This window comes from Rhamphochromis longiceps, linkage group LG19, assembly GCF_057381845.1.
Source record: "Rhamphochromis longiceps isolate RC_006_pf linkage group LG19, R_longiceps_female_GT1.1, whole genome shotgun sequence".
Lineage (NCBI taxonomy): Eukaryota > Metazoa > Chordata > Actinopteri > Cichliformes > Cichlidae > Rhamphochromis > Rhamphochromis longiceps.
The window spans coordinates 23,101,141-23,117,030 of NC_140575.1; the positions used below are offsets into that span (position 1 = coordinate 23,101,141).

General features: G+C 37.6%; 1 protein-coding gene across 1 annotated transcript in view; it reads left to right on the forward strand.

Annotated features, from left to right (window-relative positions):
- The first annotated feature begins 2,055 nt into the window (after positions 1-2,055).
- slc25a21 (solute carrier family 25 member 21) overlaps positions 2,056-15,890 on the forward strand; it is an 83,719-nt gene continuing 69,884 nt past the window's right edge. Inside the window, exons 1-2 of the mRNA XM_085392508.1 lie at positions 2,056-2,210; positions 2,321-2,410. Of these exons, the coding sequence (XP_085248634.1) occupies positions 2,341-2,410 (70 nt within the window). The 5' untranslated portion in view covers positions 2,056-2,210; positions 2,321-2,340. The remainder of the gene's footprint in view (positions 2,211-2,320; positions 2,411-15,890) is intronic.

Consider the following 15,890-nt stretch of genomic DNA (forward strand, 5'->3'; position numbering starts at 1 on the left):
ATTGTTTTATTTAAATAGCATCAAATCACAACATCAGTTGCCTCTAGGTGTTTTATATTGTAAGATAAAGACCCTGCAATAGCAAAGAGAAACCCCCAACAGTCAGACAACCCTCTAGGAGCAAGCAATTGGCAAGAGTGGGAAGGAAAAACTCCCGTTTAACAGGAAGAAATCTCTGTTGAGTTGGGCTCAGGGATGGGCGGCCACCTGGCATGACTAGGCGTGCTTCCATTTTTATTAATTATGTGTCTAAGGAAATGGTAGAAACATTTTAAATGCTATTAACACTTGTCCTATTTTCTTTTCCTGGAACAAATGTTCCACTGGCTTTCCCTTATGAAACACTCCTGCTACTAAGTACTATAAAGTTTAATCATGAATCAGAAGGTTTAAGCAATGGTGACAAGAATCGTGTTCTAGCCAAAGCGTCCCTTGGAGAGCACAGAACTTCTTCTCTCATTCATTTTGTCCATAAACTTACCTTCTGTGCTGGTTGTACACAGCCTTCCAAGTATATATTATCATGCTCTGTTTTTTCTTATCCAAGGAGGTCAAAGTGGTAATGGTATTTTCCTGCCAAATGTATGCTATAAATTCCAGATTTTTATAGCTTGTCTGGAGCTCTTTTTGTTCCATAACTACTCTCATACAAAATGAAATTCTATTATAGGGCTCACTGCTAAATTTCTACATGCCTTCATTTCTAAACAAAAAAGAATATCTTTTGCACTTTATCCATGGTGCAATAAGGCCACATGCTCTATTTGAATTTATAGCAAACAATCTCAATGTTGTAGCTGTAGATGAACATTTGCTTACCTTGAAAGTCTTACTGGGTGTGTGTTTAACTAGACTAATGTTTGCAAAGGAGGATGTCTGTACATAGTTTAAAAACATTGTGTTCGTATCTGACTGTTTACTTCACAAAGTCATCCAGAGTTTACCCTTTGCTGTTTTCTCTGTAACCTTATGTTCTTTAAAAATACACAAAGCAGGTGATATTTCTTAACTAGTTTCTTCAGAGTGCAGTTTGGCATCCTAAATGCATCAATTTGCTTAAAAGTAACACAGAGACAAAAAAGAAAAATAAGAAAAAAACAGTGCTGGAGGAAGAAAAAAGTTTGAATAACAGAACAAATTATATTGTGAAGAGTAAAAATACTCAACTCAGCACTACACAAAAAATGACCCTATTCAAACGTATAAATATACAATAAATAATGTTACAGGGATTCAACAGTGTGAGTCCTACATACATTTCACATCTTTGTAAAACAACACATTTAACTGGAAAAGCAATGGGAATCTACAGCACCTGCTCTTAATTGACCTCTATGGATCACAATGTCGGTACATTACAAAAGGGCTCGCGCAGATATTATGCAGATATGCATGCATTCTACAGATAAAACAAAATGCATGACTTTAAACCGTTATAAACACTTTCAAATATGAACTTTGGACAAATGGGATAATTTCCAAATTTGTCTTTAGCTGACCTATTTACACACTTGTACAACACCACATCACATGGACCTTGCACCACAAAGCTGTTTGACTAATGTGTAATCTGACTTGCCCCACTGCTGTGTTTTCACGTTGACTTCTACCGAGTGACGTCTGAGTTCACGGTGCATGGCAATTACACCATAGATGCCGGGTGTGTGTGTGTGTGTGTGTCAATATCTGATTTTATTTTATTAATTTATTGAAGAGGTATTGTATAGTGTGTTGCTTCTAGATCCCCAAACCCCTGAAAACCACGAATAGTGCTCGTGAGTGGTCTCATTCTGGCGTGCACACCAGGGCTTTGACCCATCTAATATTATAGGATTATAATTAATTTAATTAAAACGCCTGCATTTGTAATATAAACAATGCATAAAGATTTAATAGCTGCCTTTGTTTAATATAAAGCACTAAGTGCATATTAATTATCTATACATAGGATTATTTGCTTTACGTTTATCGGTGGCTGGATTAAATTAAACTATTCAGAGAGTGGAGAGGTAAGTGTGGGCCCGTGGGGGGGTAACTACTCCATATTAGCCTAGCCTAGCCTAGCCCGTGAGCACTCGGATAGATAGCGCTGCTGCGCTGTCTCCAGCTTGGGCTGCCGCTACAGGAGCAGAGGAACCTCTGAGTCAACCGTGAGCCGCACGGGGCAGGACACCACCGAGCAGCCTCACCGAAGAGCACGAAATCCACAGGTTTGTTGCGAGTTAATCAGCACCGACGTAGGTGTAATACAGCATTAACGCCACAGTAGCAGTAACCTTACAGGGCGTGTAACAGCGTATGGCCGTGTTTTCTGTGACAGGGCATCTAAAAACACTAAAAATGACAGCCACAAAGCCACAGAGCATGCTCCGAGAAGCCTCTCGTCAGGTCATCGCCGGTGGATCCGCTGGTAAGTCCAACCATGGTTTAACTTTTAATGATTTTTAGACGATTTATTGAAATCCCTTGACACTTCTGAAAGCGTGAACGTAGCGAGGTGAAAGCAGCATCGCTACACGAAAAGCACCGACGCACTTCTCCACTACTTTCTCATTAAGCTACTAACTGTTTCTCGTTGTCCGTGGAGCCCAAAGATTTTCTTGTGCTGCCAAGATAATTCCCACCCTCCTCAAATGCTGAATTTGCACACCGGGACATAAAGCCAATTGTGCGCATGCGCGCAACTGCTAATCAACTTAGCTTTCAGCTTTAATAAATTGCTGAACGATATTATTGCTGGACAAGCTTATTCAGTACCAGTTTAGACAAAGAAATTAGGTAAATGCTCATTTTGACATCACTGTTATTAAAAGTATAACTTCCATGCAAGTTGTTTTCTATCACTATTTGTTTTCCTTAGATATGTAGTAGGCTAATAGTCTTGGAGATGCGCGTTATTGATTGGCTCCCAGATCAAAATCTGCATTTGTTTATCAGTTGAGTAACATTTTCAAAATAGAAACTCAGTAGAGTGATGATATTCTTCTTAGTGAGCACTCCACTGAAGGATGGAGAGAGAGGCAGACTTCCATTAAAGTTGCTAAAAGTTATGTTACATTAAAGGTGGATATGAGGAGCAGTGAAGTATGCACATCTGGTTACAGCAGTTTTGAAATTATGCTGATTTTTTTCTAAGACTGTTTGCCTAAGATCGGCAAGGTTTAATGTGTTGAAGTCCAATCTGTCAGTTTTACACCAGCAACTCTCAGATATTTCTGTGATAAACCTAGAAAAAGCTGAAGAAGTTAACCGTTTTTAATGTCTTCAGAAGTGCTTGCAAAAAAAAATACTCAAATTGGTTTTAAACCTTTAGAAAATCCCAGGGACCTCAAGGCTGTACTATTTACATATTTGTGGAGTGCAAAATGAGTTGTTCTATTTTTGCGTTTTTATGTTTCAAGTTAAATCACTTGGGTTGTGATTTATTTACCTTCATCTGACACCATGATGGAAGTGGGTTGCTGGGTTTGCATAGTCGGGGATATACAGATGGATTCACTGCTTATTTTAAAAGAGGAGATCTTTATAGCCAATTTCAATGTGTCTGGCTAGAGATAGTCACACTTCATAAAAAGAAGGCAATAGTAATTAGTGGTCTTATTATATATCTAATCAAATGAAAGTTAATTAAATTTCACAGTGAGAAGGGATAGTTTACTAACGCTTTTATGGTTTCCTAAAAAAAGTAACGTAGCGTCACTCATCCAAGTGACTTCTTCATTCTCAGCTGACTGCAGGTTTCCCAACCTCATAAACAGCATGTTTGCATAATTGCAAACTAGCACCACATGTTAACAGCTAATTGTTAATCAGTGGTGCTAGATTTCAGTCATTATGCAAATATACTGTTCATTACCATGTTTCAATATTCGATTAGCCTTGTCTCAAAATATTGAAATATTTGATAACTTTGGTGCTAGAACAGTTTTTCCTAAAGACTCTCAAATTAAACAGGGGTTAATTAGGATTTAATTAATTTAACTATATTTATATTTTTGAAAAAAAGAGACTTTAAAGTTCATCAGCTTAGAAAAAGGCTCTTTCTTAATTTTAAATTTAATTATGTATTTAATTTGCTCGTTTATCTCTTAATTTTAAGTGTTATATAAAACTTAGACATCAGAGTCAAACTGGGGTTCTGTCACTTCAGGATTATGAGTTTTAATTCTGTATGAAAGACACCATGCCTAACCAGAAAGGGAGCAGAACTGAGCTTTGTTTTGTCTTTGTCTTGCTTCACAACACTTTCTGAGTGGTGAATGTGAAATGCGTTACATTTGAAATGTTGAAATTGGCCACACACTGGTTGTGGTTCACTGCGTTAGAAACTGTGCGTCCACTGTTCTTTATACTGGTACATTTTTGTGAGATGTGTATATATAAAACTATAGTTTTTATTTTGCTTATATTGTAGGATAGCCAGGGAATGATTTGAACAAATAAGCAGAAGTCTCCGCTGTTGTCAGTGATTCTGCAGTTGCTGGAATGTCTTTGGTTAAAGATTTGCACAGTTAGTCATTGAATTTGAGTAATCATTTACCCTTTAAAAAGAACCACTGTGAAACTTCAGCTTTAGTTTCCATTACTCTTGATGTGCAGCTCACTGTCTGACAGTTTGAACTTGTGGTTTGTGTGGATTTCTGCATTGGATGTGAGGGGGAGAAAAAGAAAGTTGTGGATGCTTTGTTAAAGTCTTTTAATGCATACAAGGATGCAGTCATTCCAACAGAATTTCTTTTATGGCGAAATTTTCATTTTCTAAAAGCTGATTTTTGTCTACATTAACTCAACCTTTAACATGAATATTATATGTTTATTTAGACATCAAGGTAGTTGTGTTCCTCTAGCCATTGTTTGTTTGTAGACTGAAGTGGCGGTTTTGCAGTTGCAGGATTGCTCATTATTTTGCAAAAAAATTAGCAAAATGGTTTTTTTTTTTTATATAGACAAACCATTTGGTTTGTCTATATAATGTTATTTTTCATGTTGTTGCTGATGTCCTCCTCACTGACTTTATCTATGATTTATTTTTTGTCTACATATAGTTTTTATCTTAATCTTCCAGTTTAAGAATATATTTCCTAAATATTTAAAGACTGGACTAATATAATATTCACTTTTGATATGCTAAAATATTGTTTGAATCATTCGCAATTTTCTCTCAGTATTTCGGAGCAATATTTACATTGCACTTCCATATTTATATTAATATTGCGTGCAGTATTTATATTTCTTTTGCATTTGTATTGAAACAATAAAAAAATGTAAATTACTTCATCACACGGATTAGCTATAGAGTCAAACCCAGTAACTTTACAAATGCCTACGAAACCTCTTGCTCAACATTATATTCGCCTCCTTTCATCAAAAGATTGTCTTTCGAGGTGAAAGTGAAGCCTAAAACACGTATTCTATTTCATCAGTCTCGTTTTTTATGTGCATGCCAATTTTGCTGACTTGCAGTCTTCTGTTATTGGCTAAACTGGTGTTTCAGTTGTCATGCCATTGTTCTTACTTTTTATGTGGTTAAAGCTAAAAGTGAGTAGAGGCCTTTTGTGACCGGTTTGTTCCTGTGCCATATTTGTCATTATCAATTTAAAGGCAAATAAATATATCTATATCTATATATCTATATAGATATAGATATATATATGAAATGAGGTGTTATATTATATTATTGCAGCTTGTCTATCCTTGTCGATTCCTCACAAGCCCCCTGGGTCTGACAACCTTCTGTCTTGATTCGCACTCATCTGTGATGGGGGCGTTCAGGGGGCAGAGGGTTATACCAGAAGAGAAAGACCTCACTGTTTTAACTTTTTTGAAAATCTTGATTCTGTGTTAACAGGGAGACTGGAGATAATTTATGTACAACCTGGTCACAGGGCTTTAGTTAAATGCGGTTTGAGCGAAGAAAGCTGTATTCGTCACTCTGTAAAGTGATCTGATTTCAGCTTGGCATTCTAGGTGCAAGCAGCTATTTTTGACCTTTTTATAGGGTCAACACTCTAACTGGGCTCCATTTCTTTGTAAAGACGGGTTGTGAACTTCTTTCCTGTGATAAGCTGACAGTTTGTGGAGTCTGTGTGTCTGTTTCAATATGTTTTTTGGTGAATATCGAGTTTCTGTGAAATACACTTTTTTGCAAATTATTTTGTTTTTAAACAAAACTGAAACATTAATTTCAGTCTCTCCTTCCTCACAAAGTTTAAATCTTAGTCGCGGTTAGTAGTTTTAGGCCCATCTTTTGAGGAGCAGCATGTACTCTGTATTGTGTGAGGGTGTGTTAAACAACTGCATTGTTGACACAACAAAATAAGAGAGTAGACAATATTTACAAATGAATCTTATAAAGTAGAAGTTGAGGAAATTGTTCATTGTTGTTACCAGTGCGTTTGCAATAGGTCTACATTCCACATATTATCACAACAGAATTATTATGGTTAGAATTATAAAATAATTCAGTTTAGCTTCCACAGTGGGGTTGCTTGTTTTACTTAGTTTACATTGATTAAAAATGTGGGTTTTTTGTTGTTGTTTTTTTGTTACAGATTTAAATGTATTCATTCTTTTATTTAATGTAACACTGGTTTATTTGCTTATTTATACAAACTCAACATTAAACTTATCCACCCAAAACTGCCTAATTCTTGTTTTTGTAACATATCTGACTAAAATATACTAAAAGATAAAGAGCAGTATGATTTTACAGCTAGTTTTATTTATTTATTTTAAATTTACTATTGTAAATTAGTAAATTTTTACCAAAATAGGTAAAATGACCATTGTCGTTTATCAGTTCGTTCATATATATATAATTTTATACATATTTTTTATTACTTTTTAATGGTCATTCAAACTTTATCCACAAGGGGGTAGTAGTTGCATGTTATGTTTAGTTTCTTGGTAAAGGGAAGTTGCAACTTTTTAGAGGCCAAGCTTCAGTCACTACCTTTGGATGCAAGGAGACAGTAGCCATTTGTGCTGCATCTTAAAGGCAGCTTAAAAACGTGTTTTCTTATTTGGAGGGGGAACAAGGCATATAGTATAGTAATAATTTCCTTTAAGCTAAAAAAAAAAAAGAAAGAGAAGGAAAACATTGAAAGAGTATAAATATTAAAATAATGCAGTCATTATGATTAAGTACCGAATGGACCAAATATAAAAATAGAAAATCTATCCAGTTACATGCTCTTTGCTGTAATGTTTTCTCAAAGTCCTTTGTTATTTCCTCGGTAGATGCTTTTTTAAAACTCCATGAGTAAATCGATCCGTCTCCAGCAAATGGACTGTGACGACATGAGACAGACGCCCCGCGTGTGATTACTGCAGCTCTCCCTCCAGACTGTCAGAGCCTCGCTCAGACCGCACCGCAGCTCCTTTGATATAATTGGTTTTAAACAGCGGACCTGAAATCAGTCGGGAAAGAACAAATAAAGCCACTTAACCTAAATGTAGGAGAGGAAGAAAAGAGGAGAGGAGGAATCAAATAAAGTCAAACCAAAGTGTGTGCGCATAGGCTACGTGTGTGTGTGTCTTTGCAGTGGTGGGGGTTATCCACTGACAGAGACGCGCAGTTAAGGAAGAGTGTTTTTTCTCCGCGATTCCCGAGCGGCTGCACCAATCACAGCCGAATTAGGCCTAATATTTATTTCCAGAAACAATTGTAGCCTACATGTTTCAGCAGGGCTTTGATTGAACTCCCGGCGGACATGTTGTAGACAGATGTTTAGATGACCTCATGTTTGAAGTAATGTTGATTCTGGATGGGGTGCTTCTTGGCCTATTCCTCTAAATCAGCTCTCTCTGCCTCTCATCATTTTTTCTTCTTTTTTGTCTCAGCCTAGGGCATGTGGCGGCTCACATCACTCATATTTAATATGTGTTTTGGCTTAGATTAAAAAGCACCCTTATACATTTTTTTACTCCGTCTTTGACAGACACATGTCCACCCATGGGGTCGTGGATGGCTTGGCTAAAATGAGCCATGATAGTGCTGAAGGATGACTACTTAACCGGACACGTGTGTTTTCTTCTCTTTAAAAAGAAGAAGCGGGATTTAACACGAATACCTGCTGGAATCTTTCTGTCTGATAGACGAACTGATTTCTCGATCGAAGTGATCTCACACATGAATCCGAGTGAAATTCTCCACGATGTTTCTTTAGGAATAAATTGCACGCTTCAGGGTGTGCAGCATGTAATTAAAGTAACCCCTCATTTAATATGGAAGAAGTACAACACACCAATCAATCCTAAAACAAACACCGAAGATTTATTATCTCCGTTAACTAATTACCTTCCCCGGTAGATGTGAATGATCACAATGCCATAAGAAATTAGCTGAATGCGAACAGGCATCAAGTTTAATGGTAGTCTAATTAATGCACTACAAATGCCTCGCATCCCAAAATAGTTAGAAGCCAAAAGGTTAACTGGCGCTGAGATTTTGATGATCAAATAATGAATGCTTTTGCACAATTTGGCGTCGGTTGATATATTTTAGATCGGTATGATTAGGCCCGAATTAGCCCTCAGATCTTAAATGAAACTTAAAAAAAAATCAGTAAGGTATATTTTAACAAACAAAATGATCCTATAGTCCAAAAACAGCTGTAACATCTCCCAAAAGCATATTGTCCACTACTTACGCGCACAAAGCAGACATCATGGTGATTTTTCGTTTCGAGACAGACGTGAGGAACCTCAGCTTCTTCCTTCTGCGTTAAGAGACAGGGTGCAGGCGGTCGTGCACCCCGACTCCCCGCTACAAGCGTTGCAACTGCGTTTTCACAGCAGTACACGCCTGTGTCTGAAATATTTTAGTTACCCTACATTGAAAACAATCTAAACATCCATTTTCTTCATTTAAAAGTGCATAATCGCTAGAGTAGCCTCGTTGATTATGGTATTAAAGTAGAATTTAACTCTTAATTCCAGCAGCACAATCTTCACTGTTTCACTTTAGCCGTGTCTTCGAGTTAAATGTCTTACAAGGCTTTAGGCTGCATGTGAATCATCGTTATTTTGACAAGAGCCATCAATATTCACTGAAATTTCCCGACTCCGAGTGAGATCGGTCTCTGTCAAACCTTAGAACATAGAGTCCTTAACGCTAAATTCAAAAGTGAACAGGCCTGTAGTCTCTCAGTGTAAAACGTAAAGCTTACGAAATTCAAATGGATTTAAACAATCTCTATTTTTCTTTTTAAATTATCTTTTGAAAAGCATAGTAGAGTTAGGTTAAGGTGTAACATATTCCTGTATCTTGCTGATGCATTTAAGACGTTAATCCGTCAGCTGGCAGGTAAGACTATTTAAAAAAAAATCCCTATTTAGTGTGTTATGATGTGATGTGACGTATGAGCTCCAGACGCGCTCCCGACGTTATCTTAACGACATGATTTATGAAAATGTTTCACTGGTGGAGTTTCTGGGGGTCGGAGGAGGCCAAGCGTTGGGGAGAGAGCACCCAGAGGAAGGCTGTGTGTGAAATGAGTCCAGCCAAGACGCGAGAATTACCGGATAGTACTTGCTCGAGCTCGCACGGTTACGCGCACGGTTTAAACTTTGAGAGGGAGCCAGGGGAGGACGCGCGCACTGCAATGACTTCTGAATCAGCATTGTTAGTCAGGGAAAGTCCAGCGGGATACATGATTGATACAAAACTGCCTAATTTATGAAACAGCCGCATAAATGCATACAGTGTTCTATTATGCCAATCTTTTGCAGCCATTCTAACACTTAATGTCATTTCGGGCTTTTTAATGCATAGTAAATCTTTGATTTTAATTGATGATAATTGAGCCTATAGTTATTTCCCCCCAAAGCAAACAGCTATAAACATTATGATTGTCCACCACATGCTTTATTGGTGTGTGGGTGACATTAAAGAATACGCAAACTATAGTCTCTTTAAAAAATAAATGTATTAAATTGTGTGTGTGTGTGTGTGTGTGTGTATGTATGTGTGTGTGTGTGTGTGTGTGTATATATATATATATATATATATATATATATATATATATATATATATATATATATATATATATATATATATATATATATATATATATATATCCCATATACATATTAAATATGTGTATGTGTCTGTGTGTGCACTGCAACTCTGATGTTCATGAGAAAACAAATGTCTGACACTGGTTGTAAATTCAAAGTCTGTGCATGTGTGTATATTAATTCCTCAATGCTCTATTCAGGAAGCGTCCTTGTCTAAGCCAGACAGTGTTTGAAGTTTGAAGTAGTGCGAATGTGATTGAAGCGGATCTCCTATTTTGTGCATGCATGGAAGGTCAAATGCAAAGACCCCACAACATTCTCCTGACATTCTCAGCATGAGCATTCAAGACTGCATAATTCAGCTGTCCCGGTTCTCCCAGTAATTATTTGCTGGAATTGTTAAAACAGTGATTTTGGATGCCGCTATTGCAACAACTTGATTGCAACCAGTTATAGTCAGTCTGATCTGTGCGATGATGCTTCTGTTTATTAAGCATCATTGCACTATTAAGTTGTGGTACCGTGCATACATCTTAGCAAGCCCGGCCTAACAGCCTGCACTCACAGGACATTTATCATACATACAAGTTCTTAGAATAATAATAATAATAATTATGCTGTTATGGTAAGTATGGATTCAGGAAGAAAATTATGATTGCTCAACATGGGAGGCTTTCTCTGGATCATTGCCTTCTATTTAGAGGTACTTTTTATTAAAAACAGCACAGTGCACTACAGGCAGCTGATTTTTAGATTGTGGCACAAATGGTGTTTCATTGCATCATTGCAATGATTTCATACTGCAAACAGGATGATCACAAAGAGCCTCTACACCTTTCGCCACACGACACTTTACTAGTCAGCGTGCCAGCCGTACACGTCATCATTTTGCACTGTATGTGTGGGGAGCATAAAATAGAATGCTAAACTAGGTGGAGGACAGATGTGTAGGGCCCACTGAGATCACACCAAAATTCAGAAGTGAAAAGTGAAGGCATACATAGAGCAGCACATGGCAACAATAATAAAACTGGGAGGAAAATCAGCACAACAAGCTATGCTTAATTGAGCACTTAGACTAAGTAGTGAAGGGGGCAGAAAGAGAGTGACCTTGTAAGAAATGTTGCATTTACAGTTGTGAGAATCAACTCTGTGTTTAGGTGTGTGTATGTGTGCAGCTGAATTATGCATTCGTGTGAAGGAAATGGCTGTGCGTGTGTGGGGGCTGTGTTTTCATGCCACAAAATGGTCAAGTGTATGTGTTTGTTTGTTTGTTTGTTTTTGCGTGTATGTGCATCCAGATGAGAAATTTATGCTGGGAAATGGGATATAATTGCAAGTGTTTGCACGGACATGCGTGCAAATGCATCCAAGGAAATAGATATACTTAAGTGAGTGTGTGTGTGTTCTGCATGCATCTGGATTATGTTTTCAGATATATTTTTGAGTCTTCAACCTCGCAATTAAGTCACAGTAGAAACAAATTCTTTCTTTGGAGAGCAGCTGTCAGTCATCCCTCCATCCCTCCTAGACCTCCTAGACATTTCTACCTTTAAACTTTATGAAAATTTCCAAATTACATTTTAACATTCTGATTTTTGAGGATTTTGACTCAAGAGCAGCATGTCCTCTGTTTATCCTCTACCACCTTGTTCCCTATGAACACTGACATGTGTTGAAAAGTCTTGAATTGGGCATTTAACCTCCTGCCCTGTAACTCATAGCCACAGTTGGTAGCAGGTCAGACATGTGGGCCTGTTCTACTGTGGTAGAGGTAACCACTGGATGGATTCCTAATGCTAATTTTTCAGGCTCACTGACTTTTGATCGCTTGTTTAATAGTTTTTGTTTTGTTACAGGAAATCTTCTCCCCTCAAAAAAGCCAAGGCCACGGCAAACCTCATGTTATTTCAACTGAATTTGATACAAGAGTTCAGATACTGTAATTACAAACCCTCCATGCTCCTGCTGTAAGCACTGAAATATAAATAAACATAATAAGTACTGTCAAAAAAACAAAAACAAAACCGGACAAACTAAAAACCCTGAATTACATGGCTTTTTCTGTGTATATGTATTTGTGTGTGTGTGTGTGTGTGTGTGTGTGTGTGTATGCATTGATGGATGTGAGCTTTGTGTGTGTCTGCCCTGTGATTCTCTGGATGAGCTGGAAATTTACAACACAGGTTTTTACAGTAAGCCCTGGCCAAAAACTGTAATTCTTTCTCCCCTTTTTAGCTCTGCAGTTGGGAGACAGGCTTAGCCACTTTGGGTTAACTCTATCAAGATGAACAGCATTTGGGCCAGTGCAGTAATCATAATGTAATTTGTTGTGCTCATGGGCCAATTTGTGTCGTTTCAGGGGACGTATCCCGTGCCTGGTGGCCATGCGAGGAACATGTCTTGGGGCAAGGCTTTAATTAGGGAAGCTCAAATTTATAGACACTTTGTATTATTTCTGATCTTGAGTGGTCGGAGGATGACATAGTTAAGTGGACTCTGGCAGAGGATGAGGAAAAATCTGATAATGAGAAACAAAACGGAATGAAAGGTCATGCTAGGAATTTGTTTACCATTTCATTATCATTTTGAAATCAAAGAGTTCTGCAGTAAAATCAAAGTGGACACAAATGTCACAGTCTGGAAAGAGTTTGTGAAGAACAGTGAGAGGTATGCACCAGTTCTTTTCAATTTATTTGAAATAAGGATAAGCAGCAGAGATGGAAAGGAAGCTGCTAAGTTGTAGAAAAGAGCAGCGAGTTAGTGTGTTAATGTTCATCTGTTGGTTAAGGCTGTGGGTCTGAAGACGGTGCATTCTGAATGTATCTGGTTTTTATTTCTGAGAAAAAGACAGAGCGTAAAACATCTGTTCATAGAAGAAAGAAAACAATCCAGGCTTTTCAAATGTGGGCATTAATTTGCTATTTAATGAGGATTAAAATGTTTTCTTTTTAGAGAACAATGTGGTTAAATTATTTCATGAATATGATTAGTTTTGACTCGTGTGTTGAGTTAAGCATTTTTTTCTTTTCTCATCTGCACTTTTAGTAGTAAAGCATGGTTATGGTAATGGGTTTTCAGGTAATATGAAGGGGGATAACTGTGTGGATCCTTTCATATGCATGTGCAAATGATTTCATTTTACCAGAACTCTCAAAGTCTGAGATATCCTTCACATCTGTGTTTAGTTTGCTGCAGGTGTCACTGGAAATGTTAGTATTACCAGTAAGACTAAGGTGTGCAGCAGACTTTGTCTATATTTATTCTGAAAGGCATCCAAGCTTTCCTTCAGCACAACAATTCTTTAAAATTGTTTCATCCCACTCTGAGATCCAAATCGTGACTCAGATGCGACACAGAGTGTATTTTCTATAGCCCGTGTGAGTTTTAAAACAAGATTTCACACTGAGATGCTTTCAGTAGAACAGAGACCTCACAGGGCGCTGGCCTGGCAGCTCCGCGGTGTTTGAAGCACGTCCAGGGGGAAAGCAGTGGCCGAGAAATGGGACAGAGGACGGTTAAGTTATCAGTGGTCTGACAGTGCGAGCGCTCAGCTGGGCAGCTCTGTAATCAGAGGCTCTAACAGATGCTTTCTCGATAAGAATCCCCCAGAAGCTTTAAAGGAACACACAGGTGGACAGCTGTTTCTATAGCGAAGCACTGATGTTACTGTCTTCAAAAGGAGAATGTGAATCCAACAATAACTATAGCTGAGCGTGTTTTTCAACATGTAACGCTACTCCTTTTCTCACTTACATATTAGCACTGATAATTTTTTTTCCATTGAGCCTATAATTTTCCATATTCTGATTAGAAGTTTTATTTACCTCCATAACCCAAATTTGTGTTTTCCAGGTCTGCACGTGGTTTGTTGAAGTTAGAGGGGAATTAGTCAGAACATTTTCCTGCATCTTTGCCTATACCGCACAAGGCGAAATCTTTCGAGAGCTCCGTTGGTGTTCTGGTCTTTCCTGAATTGCGGTACTCTCGGGTGTGTTTCATAATGGTACTTGGACCGTTGCAGCCTGATATATCACACCCAAGGGAGAAACTGCACTCGGCACCAATCTATCAGTCCCGAGGCTGAGGAAGGCAGAATGACACAGTCATGCTTCTGCGATTATAGCCCCCCCCCCCCCACACTCGCCATCATATTTAGAATTTAAAGCGAGAGTAGGTTTTTTTTGTTGTGTTTTTTTTTTAATTGTGGGAAAAGTCTTGAGTGATCTTATTTAGACAACTGCGGTTTGGCAAATTTTTGTTTTTATTGTGATTATGTTAAGGTGTTAGTAAAGTATTTTCTGCTGGATTATTTTAGGTCATTCTGTAAGCCGCTGTATAAACAGGAGAAAGTAAGTAGATCTGTTATTAGACCACCGGTTGTTACTACTCTTTATTTTAATAGTTCATTGATATTTACATCGCCTACATTTTCAAATTTAATACATTTATTATTCTAGTAACTGTGATAATGATTAGAACAATATTACTAATTTTTGAAAACTTTGCTTTCTACTTGATACAATAACAGTATGGCTCTTGGTTTTTCTTAAGTGGAAGGGAGACAAGGTAATTACCCTTGGGGCAATTAGAGAAAGGGGCTGAGGGAGTAGCAAAGTCATTTTCTAACCCAAACATCCTGGTCCGAGGGGCCGGAGTGGCTGGACAACCTCCTGGAGGCCGCTGGCTGGCTCGCTGGGAGCCGTTCGCGGGAAAGCAGATCAGGGGTTTGTTTTCTTTCTCTGGAGGCAGGCCTCTGAAACTTCTGCCAGATGAACTGCACCTGAAATGCAGCAGCTCTCCTACTACCGTCAGTAGAGGGAGTGATTTACTGTACTGTGCCAGGCCTGTGTGTATATGAAATGCTTTAGTCAGCTTCATCACATGGTGAGCAGTATGGTAGATCAGGAGAGTTATTTTTCTGCAGCCTCCTTAAGGTGGCTTGACAGTGTTTGTGTGGACCTGTAAACATACACAACCCACATAATATTTAGCTTATTACACTATATGCAGTAAGTTGGCAGTATGCAACAACAGCAGGAGAAATAAATGTGAAAAGCAAATGTGGTTTCTGTGGCTTCACTTTATTTCACAGCATCATCAACCTGTGCTGTACAGTCAGAGTTTCCATTTGTTGGTATTACTCTACCATATAAAGAAGTTTGTCTTTCAGTAAAGGAAATATCATAAAGTAGCAATCCCAAAAAGAAAGAAAAATATCAGCGTTAATTATTACTTAATTGACCAAACTTACTAGGCATGTCTAACTTTTAATAATTTTAAAAAGAAAAAATAAGATTTTAATAAAATGATGAGTCATTAAATCACAATTAAAAATTATTATCAGTTGTTCCCCTCTGCTATAACTTTACTTTCTTTAATTACATACTGATTAATTAATTACTAACTTACTTATTTCTGCAGCAAAGCTAATTTCATGGCCATTATGATGCCCAAGGGCTGTGTTTATAAATATTAAGAAGTAGCGAGAACCACAAAGTAAGTTACAATATGATACCATTCTGCAATATGATACGTTGCCCATAATAACAATGGTATCAGAGACTCTATAATACATTTCAAGACAGTTGTCTACTATACATTAAAAATATTTGGATAACTGAAGAAGAAAAATACTCCAAAAAAAAGTGTTTTTTTTTAACCTAACAGGATAATATTGATAATATTGATAATGCAATGTCATGTCATGGATTGCCAGACATACAAGAGCTTTTCAGGAGAGGGAAGTCCATTTTAACAATAATACCAGAAGGAGGACTTTAAATTTTGTTGACTAATTAATTTGAATTGACTGAAAAATTTACCAAGAGCCAGTGTACCAAACGAGGAGTCAAATCTTCCCAAAATTC